The sequence below is a fragment of the Piliocolobus tephrosceles genome, chromosome 2, assembly GCF_002776525.5.
Source record: "Piliocolobus tephrosceles isolate RC106 chromosome 2, ASM277652v3, whole genome shotgun sequence".
NCBI classification, from domain to species: domain Eukaryota; kingdom Metazoa; phylum Chordata; class Mammalia; order Primates; family Cercopithecidae; genus Piliocolobus; species Piliocolobus tephrosceles.
In genome coordinates this window covers 35,843,407-35,860,945 of record NC_045435.1, presented here as the reverse complement: position 1 = coordinate 35,860,945, position 17,539 = coordinate 35,843,407, and the positions used below count along the sequence as shown (strand labels likewise).

The following is a 17,539-nucleotide window of genomic DNA, read 5'->3' as shown; positions in this document are numbered from 1 at the left end:
ACCTCAGCCTCTCAAGTAGCTGGGACTACTGGCATGCACCACCACACTTGGCTAATTTATTTTGATTTTTTTGTAGAGACAAGGTTTCACCATGTTGCCCAGGCTGGTCTCAAACTCCTGGGTTCAAGCGATTCTCCCGCCTGAGCCTCCCAAAGTGCTGGGATTACAGGTGTGAGCCACTTGGCCAAATACTGTTTTCAAAAAGTAACAGAAAATGAAGACACTAATCACTAGCTGAGAATTCACCATCTTTGGGTTTTGTCCCCACAATGAATGTACAGTTTAGGGCTATCTCTTACCTCCAACTTTAGGCATTCGAAGACACAATACCCATAGGTCAGGCAGGAGGATAGGGACAACTGGATATGTTTCCTGACCAGCTCCGAGGCACTAGCTGAGACCTAAACCTACGTATGCCTCCCTGGATCGAGTTTTGAGGATGCCAGCACACTTAGGTGCCTAGCACCTCTAAATTGGCCTTGCAAAAGCAAGTAAAGGAAAGGGAGGTTGGAACAAGTTTCCTGTTTGATCACTGAACCACAATAAGTCAATCTTTGTTTTATTTTCATTTAAAAATATAATTATACAGAAAAATCCAAGGAAATAAGTCACAAGTCGTATTTTTACCACTTACAGTAGGGCATGCCTAAGATTTTTGTCTTATTTCAGATCTTTTGTAATGTTTATGCTTTTAGAAAGCAAATAAGTAATATATGAATTCACAATCTCTTGTTTTTAATATTAGGGTATTAGCCAGGTGTGGTGGCAGGCACCTGTAATCCCAGCTACTCAAGAGACTGAGGCAGAAGAATGGCTTGAACCCGGGAGGTGGAGGTTGCAGTGAGCTGAGATCGCGCCACTGCACTCCAGCCTGGGGGACAGAGCGAGACTCCATCTCAAAATAAATAAATAAATAAATAAAATAAAATAAAATAAAATTAGGGTATTATAGAGAAGGCTAAAGTTCTGTACTCTGCTTCCTCATTCTGATCACCTTCCCAGAGGCAGTCACAATGATGCATTTAGTGAGGAGTATTACTACCAGCTCATCTTTTTATTTTTATAGATGTATAAAGAAGTAAATAAATCTGTATACAAAACACCACATATATGTATGTGTATATATGTATACATATGTATCTACATATTATTTTGTGGGTCTTGCATGGCATTTTCTTTAGTAATTTAAAAAAATAACTATGAAAATCATACCGTAAGTATGCAGACTTAACAACTGTACACATTTTGTCATATATACTTTACATTTTTTAATAAAAAATTGAAACATTATAAATAAAGCCGATGTACCTTTTAACTACCACATTGAGCCCCATTCCCTTCTCCCATTTCCCAAAGTAAACACAAAAAGGAATTTGTGGATTTCCATTCAATCTTAACATTTTATATACAAATTGATGTGTCTATGAATTATAATAATAATGAAACCTAACATTACTTAAGCACTTTTATTATGCCAAGCACTTTTTTTTTTTTTTTTTTTTTTTGAGACGAAGTCTCACTCTTGTCTCCCCAGCTGGGGTGCAATGGGGCGATCTCGGCTCACTGCAACCTCCGCTTTCCGAGTTCAAGTGATTCTCCTGCCTTAGCCTCCCTAATAGCTGGGATTACAGGCACCTGCCACCACGCCCAGCTCATTTTTTTTGTATTTTTAGTAGAGACGGGGTTTCACCATGTTGGCCAGGGTGATCTCAAACTCCTGACCTCAGGTGATCTGCCCGCCTCAGCCTCCCAAAGTGTTGGGATTACAGGCGTAAGCCACTGCACCGGCTATTTAAGCACTTGTACTATGTCAAGCACTTTTATAGTGCATTTAATCTTCAACAAATCCCTATCACATAAACATAATTATGCCTGTTTTACAAATAAAGAGACTAAAAGGCTAAAAGGTTAAGTGACTTGCACATGGCAGTCTGAACCTTGTATTTTTGTGCACTATACTATACTTCCTCTCTAGTAAAAACAAATATGAACCAAAAATGAATTATATAGAAGACACAGTACTGATGTTTATTTAATATTTATATACATGGTATTGTACTATAACCATTCTGCAACTTGCTTTTTTAACACATCTTTGTTTTGGAAGCCTAGCTGTACTGATATATACAGATCTAGTTTCCTTCTTCCACTGTAAGGCTTTATTACAATTTAAGCTATCTATCTTCTCAAATGACAGATTGCTTTTAATTTTTTGATCATACACAATGTTGCAACAAACATCCTTGTACTGGTCTCATTGTACCATATGTGAGCTTCTCTAGGATTCTTAGAAGTAGAAATGCTAGAGTCTAGCAGCTACATCACAAAATATGATCATTTTTAAATCTGGATATTGCTTAATTTACCCTCAGAAGTATATTTTTGCTCCTACCTTCTGAGATCCCCTGATGGTTCCTCTCCCATGGTGCATGCTTCACTTCCTCCCACATTGCATCTGCCCAATCTCAGCTGCTTTTTGCAGTCCTTACAAATATTTAGTGGTTCGTGAATTACATATATTTTTAGTTTTACTGAAAATGGAGTTTGTGGGAGTATTGTTGTTGTTACTTTTGTATAATTTCTGGGAAGAGAAGATGAAAAGTGCTAATTTACCCAGGCATAGTTATATTGAGAGTGGGAATCTGGATTAGAACTACTTGAAGGTATAAATTATTTGAGGGAGAAGTCTTATCTATTCAAGCATGAGTTTCCCATTGATAAACATGCTCTCTCTTTTCATCAAATCTTTGTTTACGTGCTTAAAGAATAATTTATGATTTTCAACATAAATCCCTTGCACATGTTTTTGTTAAGTGATTCCCTAGGCACTTTGTTATTCATTGCTATTGCACATGTAATTTTTTTCAGCCAAGTGTGGTGGCTCACCTGTAATCCCAGCAGTTTTGGAGGCTGAGACAGGAGAATTTCTAAGTCCAAGAATTGGAGACCAGCCTGGGCAACATAGTGAAACCCCATCTCCACAAAAAAAAATATATTTTTAATTAGCCTGGCATGGTGGTGTGGACCTGTGGCCCTAGCTACTTGGGAGGGTGGGGTGAGAGGATCACTTGAGCCATAGAGTTTGAGGCTACAGTGAGCTATGATCACATTACTACACCTCAACCTGGGCAACAGAGTGAGACTACATCTCTAAAACAAATCAATGAATGTAATTTTTTTCAATAATTTTTTTTTTGGCAGAGTCTTGCTCTGTCACCTAGGCTGGAGTACAGTGGTGCAATCTTGGCTCACTGAAACCTCCGTCTCCTGGGTTGGAGTGATTCTCCTGCCTCAGCCTCCCGAGTAGCTGGGACTACAGGCAAAGGCCACCATGCCCAGCTAATTTCTTTGTATTTTTAGTAGAGATGGGGTTTCACCATGTTGGCCAGGCTGGTCTTGAACACCTGATCTCAGGTGAATAATTTTTCTTTTTTTTTTTTTTTTCTTTTCTTTCTTTCTTTCTTCTTTTTTTTTTTTTTTTGAGATAGAGTCGCACTCTGTTGCCTAGGTGGGAGTACAGTGGCAAGATCACAGTTCACTGTACACTGTAACCTTGAACCCCTGGGCTCAAGCAATCCTGCTTCAGCCTCCTGAGTAGCTAGGACCACAGGTGTGCACCACCACACTCAGCTAATTTTTCTTTTGTAGAAATGGAGGTCTCACTATGTTATCCAAGTTGGTCTTAAACTCCTGGCCTCAATCAATCCTCCTGCCCTGGCCTCCCAAAGTGCTGGGATTACAGGTGTGAGCCACTGCACCTGGCCTCAACAATGTTTTCTAGTTGGATATTGCTGTCATATAGGAAAGTGACTGATCTATGTTGACTTCTTGTTGAACTCTTTTTAGTTCTGATAATTTATTTGATTTTCGAAGTGAGCATGTGTGGCAAATAAGGATAGTTTTGCTGCTTCTTTCTAATCGCCATGCCTCCCTTTTTCTCTTATCTTGCTGCACTGTCTCTCCTCAACAAGGGTGCTATTGCCATAATGGGCAGATAATTATTTGTATGAAACTCCCCCAAGCAGCACAGGATGTTTAGTATCCATGTCAGCCTATCTGCTATACCCTGTCCCATGAGCTAAATGCCAGAAGCACTTCCTAATCCTTATTACACAGAAAATGCCACTCATATTTCCAAATGTTCCTGAAAGGAGGGATCATAGCCAGGCTTGATAAACTCTGAGCTAAGGTCTTCTCTACGTTGTTAAATAGTAGTGATAATGAGCATTATCAATGTCTTTTTCTTTTAGGGTAAAGTTTCTGAGGTTTCACCTTTAGTATGATGTTTATTACAGGCTGTGGTAGATTATTAAAGTTTTCTTCTGCTCCCAGTTTATTCCGAGTATATGTCATAAATGAGCATTGCATGTTATAAAATACTTTTTTCTGCATCCAGAGAAGGATTTTTCCTATGTTTTCCATTAAAATGGTAAATTACATGAACGGCTTTCTGATATTGCAACAAACTTGAATTTCTCTGATTAACTCCATTTGGTTATGTCACTCTTTTGAAATACAGCAAGATTAGATTGCTAGTGTCTTATGTAGAATTTTTTGCATATTTCTTCATATGTGAGATTGGTTTGTAAGTTTCCTTACTAGTATAGTTGGCCCTTCATATCCATGGGTTCTACATCTGTGGATTTGACCAAGTGCAGGTTGAAAATATTTAAAAAAAAAAAAACTGTGTTCTGAACATGTACAAACTTTTTTCTTGTCATTATTCCCTATACAATACAGTATAATAACTATTTATGTAAAATTTACATTGCATTAGGAATTATAAGTAATCTAGAGATTAAATATATGGGAAGATGTGTGTAGGTTATATGCAAATACTATGCCATTTTACATAAGAGACTTGTGCATCCAAAAATTTTGGTAGGGTTGCAGGGTCCTAGCATCAATCTCCTATTAATACTAAGTAACAACCGTACTGTCCTTACTCAGTTTTCAAATCAAGGCTATACTGGTCTCATAAAATGAATAAATTAACTTCTATTCTGTGTTTCCTGAAAGAAGTTGCATAAAACAGTTTATTTGGTCCTTAAAGGAGTGGTAAATTTACTTGTAAAACTGTTTAGGCCTGGTGCTCTTAAAAGGATTTTGTTTTTCTATTTACCAAGTCCATTTCTATAGTTACTCTTCTATTCAGGTTTGTGATTTCTTCTTAAAACCAAGTTAGCAATTTATATTTTCTTTAAAAATTGTATAATTTATCTAAGTTTTTTTTTTTTTAATTTATTTGAGACTGAGTCTCTCTCTGTCACCCAGGCTGGAGCACAGTGGCGCAATCTCGGCTCACTCACTGCAACCTCAGCCTCCTGAGTAGCTGGGATTACAGGCGCCCACCACCATGTGTGGCTAATGTTTGTATTTTCAGTAGAGACAGGATTTCACCATGTTGGCCAGGCTGGTCTTGAACTCCTGACCTCAAGTGATCCGCCTGCCTCAGCTTCCCAAAGTGCTGGGACTACAGGTGTGAGCCACCATGCCCGGCCTTCCTAAGTTTTTAAATATAGGGCAAAAGATATTCACAGCACTCTCATATTTCTTAAATTGTTTATTCTGTAGTTACTCTGTCCCACTTTCAATCCCAACACTCTGCTTGCATCTTCTGTCTTCTTTCTTGATGCTTCCTACAAGAGGCTTGGCTGTATTATCACTCTTTATCAGAAAATTACTTACGGCCCTAATGACCATTTCTTTTGCCTTTTAAAAGATCTGTATTATCAACTATTTATTTCAACTTTATTATTCATTTAACATGTGAAGACTGAATAGGTTTAATATGTAAAGCACTTGGATCAGTTTTTGGCGCATCATAAGCACTCAATTTTATCCCCGCAGTGCTTACAGTGCCATCCTTTTTCACTGTCGTTATTTTTCCCTTATCTTTATGTAAACTTTTTACGAATGTATAGCATACATAAACAAAAACAGATATTCTATCTCATCGGCACCCAGATCAAGGAATAGAATATTACCAGAACACTGGAATGCCCATGATACTCCCTTCCCAGTCTCTACCTGCCCCAAGGATAGCCTACCATCCTCATTCCTAATGCATTCATTTAGTTTTGATTGGTTTTAAGTTTTACGTAAATGAAATCACAGTGTAGGCACTCTTCTGTATCTTATTTTGTTCAGCATTATATATGCGATTATATACGCATCTACAATCTCCCTTGTAATCACATGCAGTTGTACTTCATTCTCATTATTATATAGCATTCCGTTATGTGAATACACTATATTTTATTCATCCATTCTATGGTTGGTGGACATTTGGGTTGTTTTCAGTTTGGAGTTATTATGAATTATGCTGCTGTGAGTTTTCTTGTGCATGTCTTTTGGTGAATACACCTATGTATTTCCGTAAGTAGAAAAATGTGCTTTTTTTTTTTTTGGTGTATAGTTAGGAGTGAAATTGCTGGAGTGTAGCTATGAACACGTTACATAAATAAATTTACTTAATCCTTGCAATATCCTATAAGATAGATTTCTTCTTATGCATGAAAATGTCTATTTCACCTTCACTCGTCAGTAATAGTTTGGCCAGTAAAATAATTCTAGGTTTGCAATCATTTTCCCACATCACCTTAAAGGCAGTACTACAAAATATCAATCTTTTTTTTTTCCTTTGTAGGTAATCTGAGTTATCTTTCTAATAGTTTTTTCACTTTTTCTTTTTCTTTTATTAGGAGGTGTGAGTTTTTAAAGAATCATTCTGCTTGCTACTCAGTGGAATTTTTCAGTGTGAAGGCTAATGTCTTTCTTCAGTTCTGGGGAGTTCTCAGCCACCGATTCTTGCATTGCTTCTCCACCATTTTCCCTGTACTGATGTCCTAGCACCCACAGCTCTTCCTTTTCTTTTATCTTGTTCTACCACTATATGCTGCATCCTGGAATATGTGTCCATTCAATCTGTCATTTCACTAATTTGCTCTTCAGCTCTGTCTATTCTACTGTTGAGTTCATTTTATTTCAAACATTATAGTTTTCCTCCCCCTTGATTCCAACTGGTTCTTTTTCATGACTCCCATTCTTGTCTTTGGTGTTGCTATTTCCCCCTTATCCTTTTGAGAATATAGAAAGCACTTCCCAAGTCCTTTTCAGATTGCTCCATTTTCTGTTCACGCAGAAATTTCTTCTCCCATTTCCATTATTCGTTGTGGGCCACTCCTGGTGTCTCTGTTCCTTGTGTGCTTTGGGGTTCTTGGGTGGAGATCAGCTGCCGGCTTCTCTCATAAGCACCCTGGTCAGTAAGCAGCCTTGACCTGCGAGTGGCTACTGCCTAACCTCATTCTTTAGAGCCCTGTTCATCACCACAAGGTGAGGAGTCCAAGGCCCCGTGCCCACCTGGAGCTATTTCCACGTGTAGAGGTCCTGGAAATCCCACGAATGGCCCCAAGCCTGCTTCCAAAGTCTCCATGGACCTCTTTACAGGATTCAGATTCCTGAGGGCATACTATATGCTGCTGTTTGTTCACCCTTAAGCCCAAGGTGGGGCCAAATGACAGCTGTTCATAGGGATGTGTGAACATTGGGAATAAGAGCAAGGTAATCACGGGCATGCATGACAGGCCCCTCAGATGTAGAGCAGAGCCAGGGTTGGGAGAGAAAGGAGCAGGCCACAGTAGGCTCTCGCCTCGCTGCCACATTACAGTATGGAATCCCAGGAGTCTAAGAATTCCAATTTAAACTTGTCCTTTTAACTTGTTATAAAGATGTCTGTGAAAAAAACCAATGTATTTTACTTAACAGTTCTTAGCTTGATTTATAATTTTAAAATATCTATACGCATGGTAGGTGGGTCTCCCTTAGAGTCCCCGGTCCCACAAATGGTAGGAGTAGGCCTGGCTCATAGAGGCGTCCATTGACACTTTAACCTCAGTTCTGCTATGACAGTGCACCAGATTTTTTTTTTTTTTTTTTTTGTCTAGTGAAGCATTTCTGAGCCTCTGCCTGGCTCTTGTCCTCCTGCAGTTTAATGCCAAGACCTTATTACACCAAGAGGTAAAGTCCAAGGCCACAGGCAGGAATGCCTGACTCTGCTCTGTCTATAATCTTCATCGGGCAGGCACCAGGCTTCAGCTGCACCTGTGTGCAGGAGAAGGACGCTGGCCCCTCCAGTTCAGGCAGGTGACTTGGACCTGGTTCCCTGCCATGCACAGCTCCCACTTACCACCAAAGGTCCCCAGCTACTTCTTTATTTAGGAAAAAGTCTCCATTTCTACATTATGAATATTTTCTTTCTTGCTTTTAAGTGTGTCTATATGTTTATTAATTTTTTCCTATACCTTTTATGCATTCAGAGCAGAAAGGGAAGGTTTCAGCATATTTTTAATTTGCCATCTAGGCCTGAAAGTAGAGCCTCTGCTTTAAAGTACAGGTGTTGGGCCAGGCACAGTGGCTCACGCCTGTAATCCCAGCACTTTGGGAGGCCGAGGCGGGCAGATCACAAGGTCAGGAGATGGAGACCATCCTGGCCAACACGGTGAAACCCCACCTCTACTAAAAATACAATAAAAAAATTAGCCAGGCACGGTGGCACGCACCTGTAGTCCCAGCTACTTGGGAGGCTGAGGCAGGAGAATCACTTGAACCCAGGAGGCAGAGGTTGCAGTGAGCCAAGATCACACCACTGCACTCCAGCCTGGGCAACAGAGTGACACTCCGTCTCAAAAAAAAAAAAAAAAAATGGGTGTTGAGAATGCTTAATCTAGATTCATAAAGTGGGCTAGGAAACAAGTCAAAGCTAGAGCCCAGATATGAACATCTTCTTTGCCTGGGATGCAGACTGGATCACAGCTATCTGTTACAATGCGGGGAAAAGCAATCTCATTTAAAAATCATTACTGTGTACTGACTGTCTCTGTGTCCTTGGAGGAATTAGTTAACCTCTCTGGTTCTCAGTTTCCCAGCTATTAATACAACTAAGTGAGTTAGATAAGCTAATTTCTAATAATTTCTAAAAGTACTCTCGCTTATTAATTATATAGGTTCGCATAATACAGGCCTAGGCCAGATTTTATTACATTCTAAGAGTTAATTTCTGAGCCTGAAAGATATTTAGCATTTCAGAGATAATATCAGGTCATCCAAATCATCTAATAAAGTATGTAAGGGAGCTTTGGTAAATTAAGATATTTTGGCAAATTAAGATAATATTACATACATAGGAATGTGCATTCAGTATTTTACACTCAAAAAAAGCTTATGTGTAAAGAAGTATGATTGCTCAATAAAAAGGAAGTGATTCACCAGGAGAGAGAAAAGAGAGGACATAGATGACTAGTTAGCAAAGCAACTACAATATTAAGCTGAAATTCAGCTTCACAGACAGAGTACGATAAAACTACTTACAACAAAAAGATAGTATCTTTATTTGACCAGAAGTATCAGAAAAATTATGAGTCTATGAAGTTGCTGTACTGAGTAAGACACTTTATACAGCAACACTGTAAACCACAATTGCCTGTACATGGGCCATTTGAACAGCATGCGTGGTTATCAGCACTGTCATCTGCCAATAGTCAGGAGATTTACCAACTCACCCCAAGTAAGTGTAGCCAAGGTCAAGAGCTCGGGGATAGAGTCCTGACATACTACATATTCTGGAGAGTATGGATCTGTTTGAACGTCAGCATCCCGATAATCAGTCTGAGTGCCCACAGTCGACTTTGAAGGGATGGATAGGTGCTTAGTAGAAGTAGGAGGAAAAGTGTATGGTTCTGCCCTAAAAGGGAAAAATCGTTTTAAAAATTGAAACCTGTTATGATCACTTAAAATATTATATAATCAAGTAGAAACAAATTTTCGAAGCTTCATCAAGTCCATTCCTCCTTTAAATGTTGACAGGTACAAAGTCATGAATCCATTATAACCAGGATTATGCCCCCAAATCTTGAGACAATTGCCTTGTTGTTCTCATCTCTGCCAAGAAACTGAGTGGGTCTAAGTACCATAGTTGACTCACAAAAATGCCTATTTATATGTGTGTCACTGGGCAAGGTTGTAGAACAAAGCTATTCTAGAATGCTGTACAGCACTTCCGGACCTGTTCAGAATTACTGCATTCTCTGGTTTCTTTCTCGTCTGTTTCAGTTCGATACCCACTCTCTGTTTCTCTCCAGAAATACAGGAGCAGAGAAAAGAGAAGAGATGCTTTCTGCTGAAAGAAAGAAAGAGAAAAAGAAAAAGGAAGGAAGGGAGGAATGAAGGCAGGCAGGCAGGCAGACAGGCTCTATCTGGATAAATGATTCAATAATTAATGCTGGGATCACTTTGTTATTAACATGTGGGAAAGTTACCTTGTCTCTTGCAGAAAAATTAATTCTAGATCTTTAAAAAATTAATGTAAAAATGAGACTGTAAAAGTACTAACAGGAAACATAAGTCAATATTTATATCATCTTTGAGTGAAGGTTTTTTTAAGCCTGGCTTAAAAGCCAGAAGCTATAAAAGGAGATGATCAATAGAATTGAGGGTAAGTTTCAACTTCTATGCCTCAAAATATCACAAACAAATTTAAAAGGTGGATGGCAAACTTAGAAAAAGGTTTTGGAACATATATGATAAAAAGTTTAAATAGCCTTTCTATATAAAAAGCCCTTGTAAATCAATTAGGCAGTTAAATATCCCATGGAAAAATGAGTAAAGGAGAATTCACAAAACAAAAAGTAAAACTTCTAACAAACACATGAGAAGATAATGAAGATAACTAGTAATCAAAGAAAAGTAAATTAAAACAGCAAGATACTGTTTTATGCTATTTTATCACATAAGCAAAGATCTAAAAGATTGAAAGTACCTAGCATCGATTATGTTGTGAAGAAATAGGCCTTCTCATAAACTGTTGATGGAAATACAAATAGGTACACCTAACTGACAAGTTAAAATACCCTTTGATGCAGCATTTCTACTCCTAGGAATTTATTCTAGGATATAACTGGACAGGTGTACAAAGATATATATGAAAACATGTTCATAAAGTCTCATTTATAAGAGTTAAAAGTTAGAAACTTAAATGATCACATCAATACAAGAATTCTTTAGAAAAATGACGCAGCCATAATGGAATTTATGCAGCTATTCAAAATAATAATGTAATCTATACCTGTGAGCATTCAAAAATGTCCATGATTCATTGTAAAGTAGGAAAAAATGGCACTATTAAGTGGGTATGTATAGTATGATTCCATTTTTACATTTTAAAACTGAGTTTCTATGCATAGAAAAATACCTAGATGTATATACAATAATAGTAATTATTTCCAGATAGTAGAATTATACAGATAATTTTTTTCATCTTTATACTTTTCTAAAACTTCTTTAACATGTACATGCGTTGTTGCCTCTAGAATAAGAAAAAAACCAATATAGCCACTTTGACTTAAAAGACATTTTTTTCAAGTTAGTAAAAGCATTGGTTAAATTATATAAATAAAGATGAAGGCAAAAGCGAGATATTTCCATTTTGAAAAACAGAGGCAATGGTAAGAGCTTACATAAGAGCACAGCAAATACATACACCAAAGATCTTTAAAAAAAAAAAAAAAAAAGGTGGGGGGCAGGGCGCAGTGTCTTATGCCTGTAATTCCAGCACTTTGGGAGGCCTAGGCAGGTGAATCACGAGGTCAGGAGTTCGAGACCAACCTGGCCAACATGGTGAAACCCTGTCTCTACTAAAGAGTGTGGCGGCACGTGCCCTGTAATTCCAGCTACTTGGGAGGCTGAGGCAGGAGAATCACTTGAACCTGGGAGGTGGAGGTTGCAGTGAGCCGAGATCACGTCACTGCACTCCAGCCTGGGCGACAGAGCAAGACTCCATCTCAAAAAATAAATAAATAAAAGCATTTCAAGCCAGTTAGAAAGAAACACCTGTTTGGAAGTTCAACCTGTGCTGGAGCAAGTACTTTAGATAGTTTTTTTGTTTTGTTTTGTTTCGTTTTGTTTTTTGAGATGGAGTCTCACTCTGGCACCCAGGCTAGAGTGCAATGGTGCGATCTCAGCTCACTGCAACATCCGCCTCCAAGGTTCAAGTGATTGTCCTGACTCAGCCTCCCAAGCAGCTGGGATTACAGGTGCCCACCACCTCACCCAGCTAATTTTTGTATTTTTAGTAGAGTCAGAGTCTCACCATGTTGGCCAGGCTGGTCTCAAACTCCTGACCTCAAGTGATCCTCCTGCCTTGGCCTTCCAAAGTGCTGGGATTACAGGTGTGAGCCACTGCGACTGGGCTTTAGTTTTTAAAGCTGAACTGTAACTGCTATTGAAATCACTTTCCAGTAGTTGCTATAAATTTCTAACATGTAGATAATATATGGCTTCTTACGTTTTCAGTAGAAATTATTCTACTATAAATTCTAGTTGAGGAAATAACTTCAAATCAGCTTTATGTCATCCAAAGTTACATGAAGTTTTATTATATTAGTGCACCATTATCTTGAATCAAGAGAATAAATTAATTTTTTTGTTTTGTGTTTTTTGTGGTTTTTTTTTTTTTTTTGAGACGGAGTCTAGCTCTGTCCCCCAGGCTGGAGTGCAGTGGAGTGACCTCAGCTCACTGCAAGCTCCCCCTCCTGGGTTCACGCCATTCTCCTGCCTCAGCCTCCCCAGTAGCTGGGACTATAGGTGCCCGCCACCACTCTTGGCTAGTTTTTTGTATTTTTAGTAGAGACGGAGTTTCACTGTGTTAGGCAGGATGGTCTTGATCTCCTGACCTCGTGATCTACCCGCCTTGGCCTCCCAAAGTGCTGGGATTAGAGGCATGAGCCGCAGCGCCCCGCCAAGAATAAATTATTTTTTTCTCAAATTGAATAATTACACATTTGAACCATCTGATCAAATGTGCTTAGTTTATGGTAAGGCCTAGTGAGCTCTTCTGATGAAGGTTTCTGTCTTCCTATCTTTCCAGGGGGGTCTGGGAATAGAATGTAAAAGAGGAAAGCTACTTTGAACTCTTCCAGTAACTTAATATGTGGTTTCTTAACTAACTTCTTAATTTCTCCAACCTATTTTTTCCCCATTTCAGTTGGCTTTAGGGGAGAGTAAAATATGAGTAACAAAGAGCAATGATCCCTTTCCCACCTCCTCCCCAACCTCAAACAGGACCCCAACCCAGAAAGGTCCCACATCTGCTCCATGCTGGCCTGACCCCTGCTGTGTCCTGGCCCCTGTCCTCAGGCTCACCTGCTCTGGCTTTAGTACTCATACGACAGCCAGGGCTGCTCTATATGTTCTATCCAGGCCCTTCCTCCTCCACCACTGCCCAGGCACCAGGAGCATGCACTGTCTGCCATACCTACAGTCTTCTAGATTTTCTCTCCCAGCCCCAACAGAGCTGTACAGAGACAGGCTTCACAAACCTAGCAAATCCTGTTCTACTATGAGCTTCACTGAATGTTTTAAAAGTACTAACTTTCTATTCTCTTTGAAAAGGTGCTTATGTAAAATCCAAAGGAAAGACTCCAACAGCTAGCCATGAGAAAGGTGTGGCTGGAGAAGGCCAGCTGGTCCCAAGACAATTCCATCCCTGATAACACAAGGTGGCATTATACTCACTGCTCAGAAACTCAAACATACTGGAATTCCAGAGTTGACCTCACTCAGGAATACTGATTCATTCTTTAAAAAGCTCTAAGAGAGATAGAGAGTAGCTACAATGTCAAATGTCATAGTTTAACTGTTGGATGGAATCTTTATCCCTTGTGTCATGGTTATTTAGGAAGGAGTCGGAGAGGTCATGTGTTCATCATTGTAGGCCTCTGAATTCCCTCCAATTAGTTTAACAACTTTTAGACTGAGGCACTTATGACCTCCAAAGCAGGTAATCCAGTGAGCCTGATTTTAAAGAACCAGAAGGATCTTTAGGGATCTACATAGCTCATAGCTCCCCTTTTGCTCATACAAAACATTTCATAGAATATAAGTCTACAGCTATCTCTGGATAAACTGGTGCCCCAGCAAGTTGCTGTCTGGGGAGAGCAGGGAATCTGTACTCCATCTCTGTACAGAGCCAAAGGCATCCGCACAGTCTTCAAAAAAGGCAAGGGTGAAGTAGAATCATAACTAGCATTTATCTTGAGGATTACAGACATTTAATAACATGTGTCCTATTCATATGATGATATATGTTGTTAGGAATAACTATACTCTTTAAATGCACCCTTGAAAACCCAGCCCTGAATAAATTTGTATTCAGAAATATGAGATCTTAAAAAAGGTTTCTATTCCTAATAATTTCATGAATACCTTGGACTTTTTTCTCTTATAGAAATATTACATTTTATTAACGGAGGAAAGAGTGTAGCAAAAATTAGATTTTTAAATGGAATACTCTACCCAGTCTGCTGTCTTGTCCTGAAACTAGAGATGAGAAATACACATTTGTCTCAGATTCAGCCCTTGTCCCTTACCTCCCTCTTACCTTGGTTCACTCCGTTGTGGGGCAAAAACCATGTTTTATTTATCTTTGTATACCACGTTGTCTATGTAGATTAGATGGTTATTAAGTTATAAAATTCTAGCATTCAAAAAATATTACATGACTGATTTGTTTATTTGATGAAATGTTGAAGAACTGTCATCAAATAAGTGTTTCAGAGAAGCAAAAGAAGATATTTAAAGCACTTTTCAACTTTTTTAAACCACAACTGCTACAATTTGAATATGTGGCTGTGTCTTCTCCAAAATTCACGTTCAAACTTAGTCCCCACTGTGGTGGTATTAAGAAGTGAGGCCTTTGGGGAAAGTGACTAAGTCATGAGGACTCCATCCTCATCAATGGATTAGTGCCTTATAAAAGGACTGGAGAGAACTAGCATAGGTCCTTTTTGCCCTTCCACCATGTGAGGACACAGCATTTGCTGCTTCTGCCATGTGAAGACACAGCAAGAAGGCCCTCACCGACACTGACTGCCAGCCCCTTGCTCTTGGACTGTCCAGCCTTCAGAATTCAAGAAATAAATGTATTTTATTTATATCACTAAGTCTGTTAATTTGTTATAGCAGCACAAATGGACAACAAACAGTAAGAAATACATTTTATATCATAATCCATCATATACATATAAACGTATGCATATTATTTTTCTGAAACAAAAGTTATAAACAAAAACCAACTTACCCTCCATATACCTGATGCTTTGGTTATTTTCTATTCTGTTTCATATTTTAAAACACTGCTCATGACCCACTAGAAGATTTCATACCCTTCCAATGCTTTGTGATCCACAATTTCAAAAATAGTGATTTAGAGAACTATCTTCTGAGAGAAAATATGGAAGCAAACAATAAATAAACTGAAAAAGAGTTTTTAAATAATGGTTACTTACTTGGATATGGCATAAACAACATTGAATGGCATCTGCTGAAAAAATGGAAGAAAAGGCCTGGGAGGAAAAGGAAAACATAAATGTGTGGCACTTTTGCAATGAATGTACTCTAAGCTCTCTTCCAGCTCTAATATTTGTCCCTTAAAAATCAGTGAGCTTAAATATCCCATATATCAGTGCTACTTCTGGATATACAAAATCACTGAGGGGTGGGGAGGTTCTTGTCTAAAATGCAGATTCCCAGGTCTGGCCCATGATATTCAGTACATATAGGGTAGAGCCAATGAATGTGCATTCTTAATAAACACTCCAGTATTTTCTCTTCAGGTAGTAAACAAGTCACACTTGCAGAAGCCACCCTTTAAGCCCTGTACTTGGGCTTCAGTTGGCCATTAGTTCTCAGCAACTTCTCAAGTTCCTGAGACATTCTGAAATTCACAACGATTTAATCTAAAGCCTCCCCCTAAAAGTTAAGAATTGTACAGTTAACTGTATAGAATTGTATAGTTAACAGTTAAAAATGTAACACTTCTCTGAAAAAGTTAGCATCACAAAATTTCCATAAGGAGGTTGCTCATAAATAATAATGTGGATTAGAAATTTACTTTCTCAAGGAAGCTTATGCAGATGTAGTATCAAGACTATTTTTTCTAACTCCAGTAAGATGTATAAGGAAATCCCCATCTAATTTTAATTTGATTTGAGTATATGGTTATTACATGAGCATAAATCACAAATGAAATAAAACTAACCTTTTGGCCCTGTTGGTTTGGGCAAGATTCACACAAAGAGAACAAATGTTATCCCTTTGAACACAAGTTTCCCCTTCACCATGACTTCATGATATCTCCACTGTGTCTCATTCATTTGATGACTTCATCTCAAATGTTTTCAAATACATATTCTTGGTTGCAATCAGTATCTCTAAAGTCAGGCAGGCTTAGTTTGAACCCCAGATCTACCCCTTGCTAGCTTATATGACCTGAAGCAATCTATTTATCATCTGTCAGTCTCAGCTTCATTACTGGTAAAGCAGGGTTCATATATATCTTATCCTACATTTCTGTTGAAAAGATTAGATCATACGCATGTAAAGCACTTAAAATAGAGTCTGGCACATTGTATGCACTGAAAAATGATAACTGTTATTAGTATCATAAAGAGGTTCTCTAATAATATTAGAGCTCGAATACTCATTAGTAATTACATTCTACCTTTCAAAGTATTTATAACGATTCTTTCCAGTAACTTCAGGATCTTCATAAACTTCTCTAGGCATCTGAAAAGAAGTGTCAGTTCTAAAATGAAGCAAGAAAACATTATTCAAGTCTAAAATATTTCCACATATAATTTCTATTTAATATTTCTATGTATATAGAGTAGGAGTTACACAGAGTATCTCATACTGAGAGTAAAGTCTTCCAAAACCTGCATTTGACTGTCATACAACTTAGAGTATATACGATTCTTCCCCTGCCCTGAGCCAGGAGACCAGGACCTAGTCAGAGGGAGTAAGAGTTGAGAAAAGAGTAGATTTATGAAATCCTACATACAAAAATGCCCAATTTTAATTACAAGCACACAAGAATAACAAAATACTAAAAGATAATTTTTTATTTATTTTATTTTTTTTGAGACAGAGTCTCGCTCTGTCACCCAGGCTGGAGTGCAGTGGCGCAATCTCAGCTTTCTACAAGTTCCACCTCCTGAGTTCACTCCATTCTCCTGCCTCAGCCTCCCCAGTAGCTGGGACTACAGGTGCCCGCCACCACACCCGGCTAATTTTTTGTATTTTTGGTAGAGACGGGGTTTCACCGTGTTAGCCAGGATGGTCTCGATCTCCTGACCTCATGATCCACCCGCCTCGGCCTCCCAAAGTGCTGGGATTGCAGGCATGAGCCACCGTGCCTGGCCAAAAGACAATTTTTCTATGTCCAGGCCAAAGACTTTATACTTTTAAATTTACTAAATGTGAACTTGTAAGTAATTAAAATAATAAATAATTCGACTTATCCTTGAAGGTGCTTTGGCTGCAAGTTCCAAAAAATATTTTAGATATTAGCAGAAAAGAGCACTTTCAGTTGCTAAGTTGGATCCAAGCAACAACAAACTCAGTCATCCCTACCTTTGGTGGAGAGTTGTCATGATATAGATATAGATATAGATATAGATATAGATATAGATATAGATATAGATAT

The 17,539-nt window shown here is 38.5% G+C and overlaps 1 protein-coding gene across 4 annotated transcripts in view; it reads right to left on the bottom strand.

The window, feature by feature from the left end:
• The window catches only part of MAATS1 (MYCBP associated and testis expressed 1), a 64,602-nt gene that overhangs the window by 41,955 nt on the left and 5,108 nt on the right, over positions 1–17,539 (bottom strand). For all 4 annotated transcript variants that reach the window (XM_023214184.1, XM_023214175.1, XM_023214190.1 and 1 more), the window contains 3 exons: positions 16,556–16,639; positions 15,342–15,398; positions 9,561–9,742 (listed from right to left, as the gene is read on the bottom strand). In XM_023214184.1, coding sequence (XP_023069952.1) covers positions 9,561–9,742; positions 15,342–15,398; positions 16,556–16,639 — 323 coding nt within the window. The remainder of the gene's footprint in view (positions 1–9,560; positions 9,743–15,341; positions 15,399–16,555; positions 16,640–17,539) is intronic.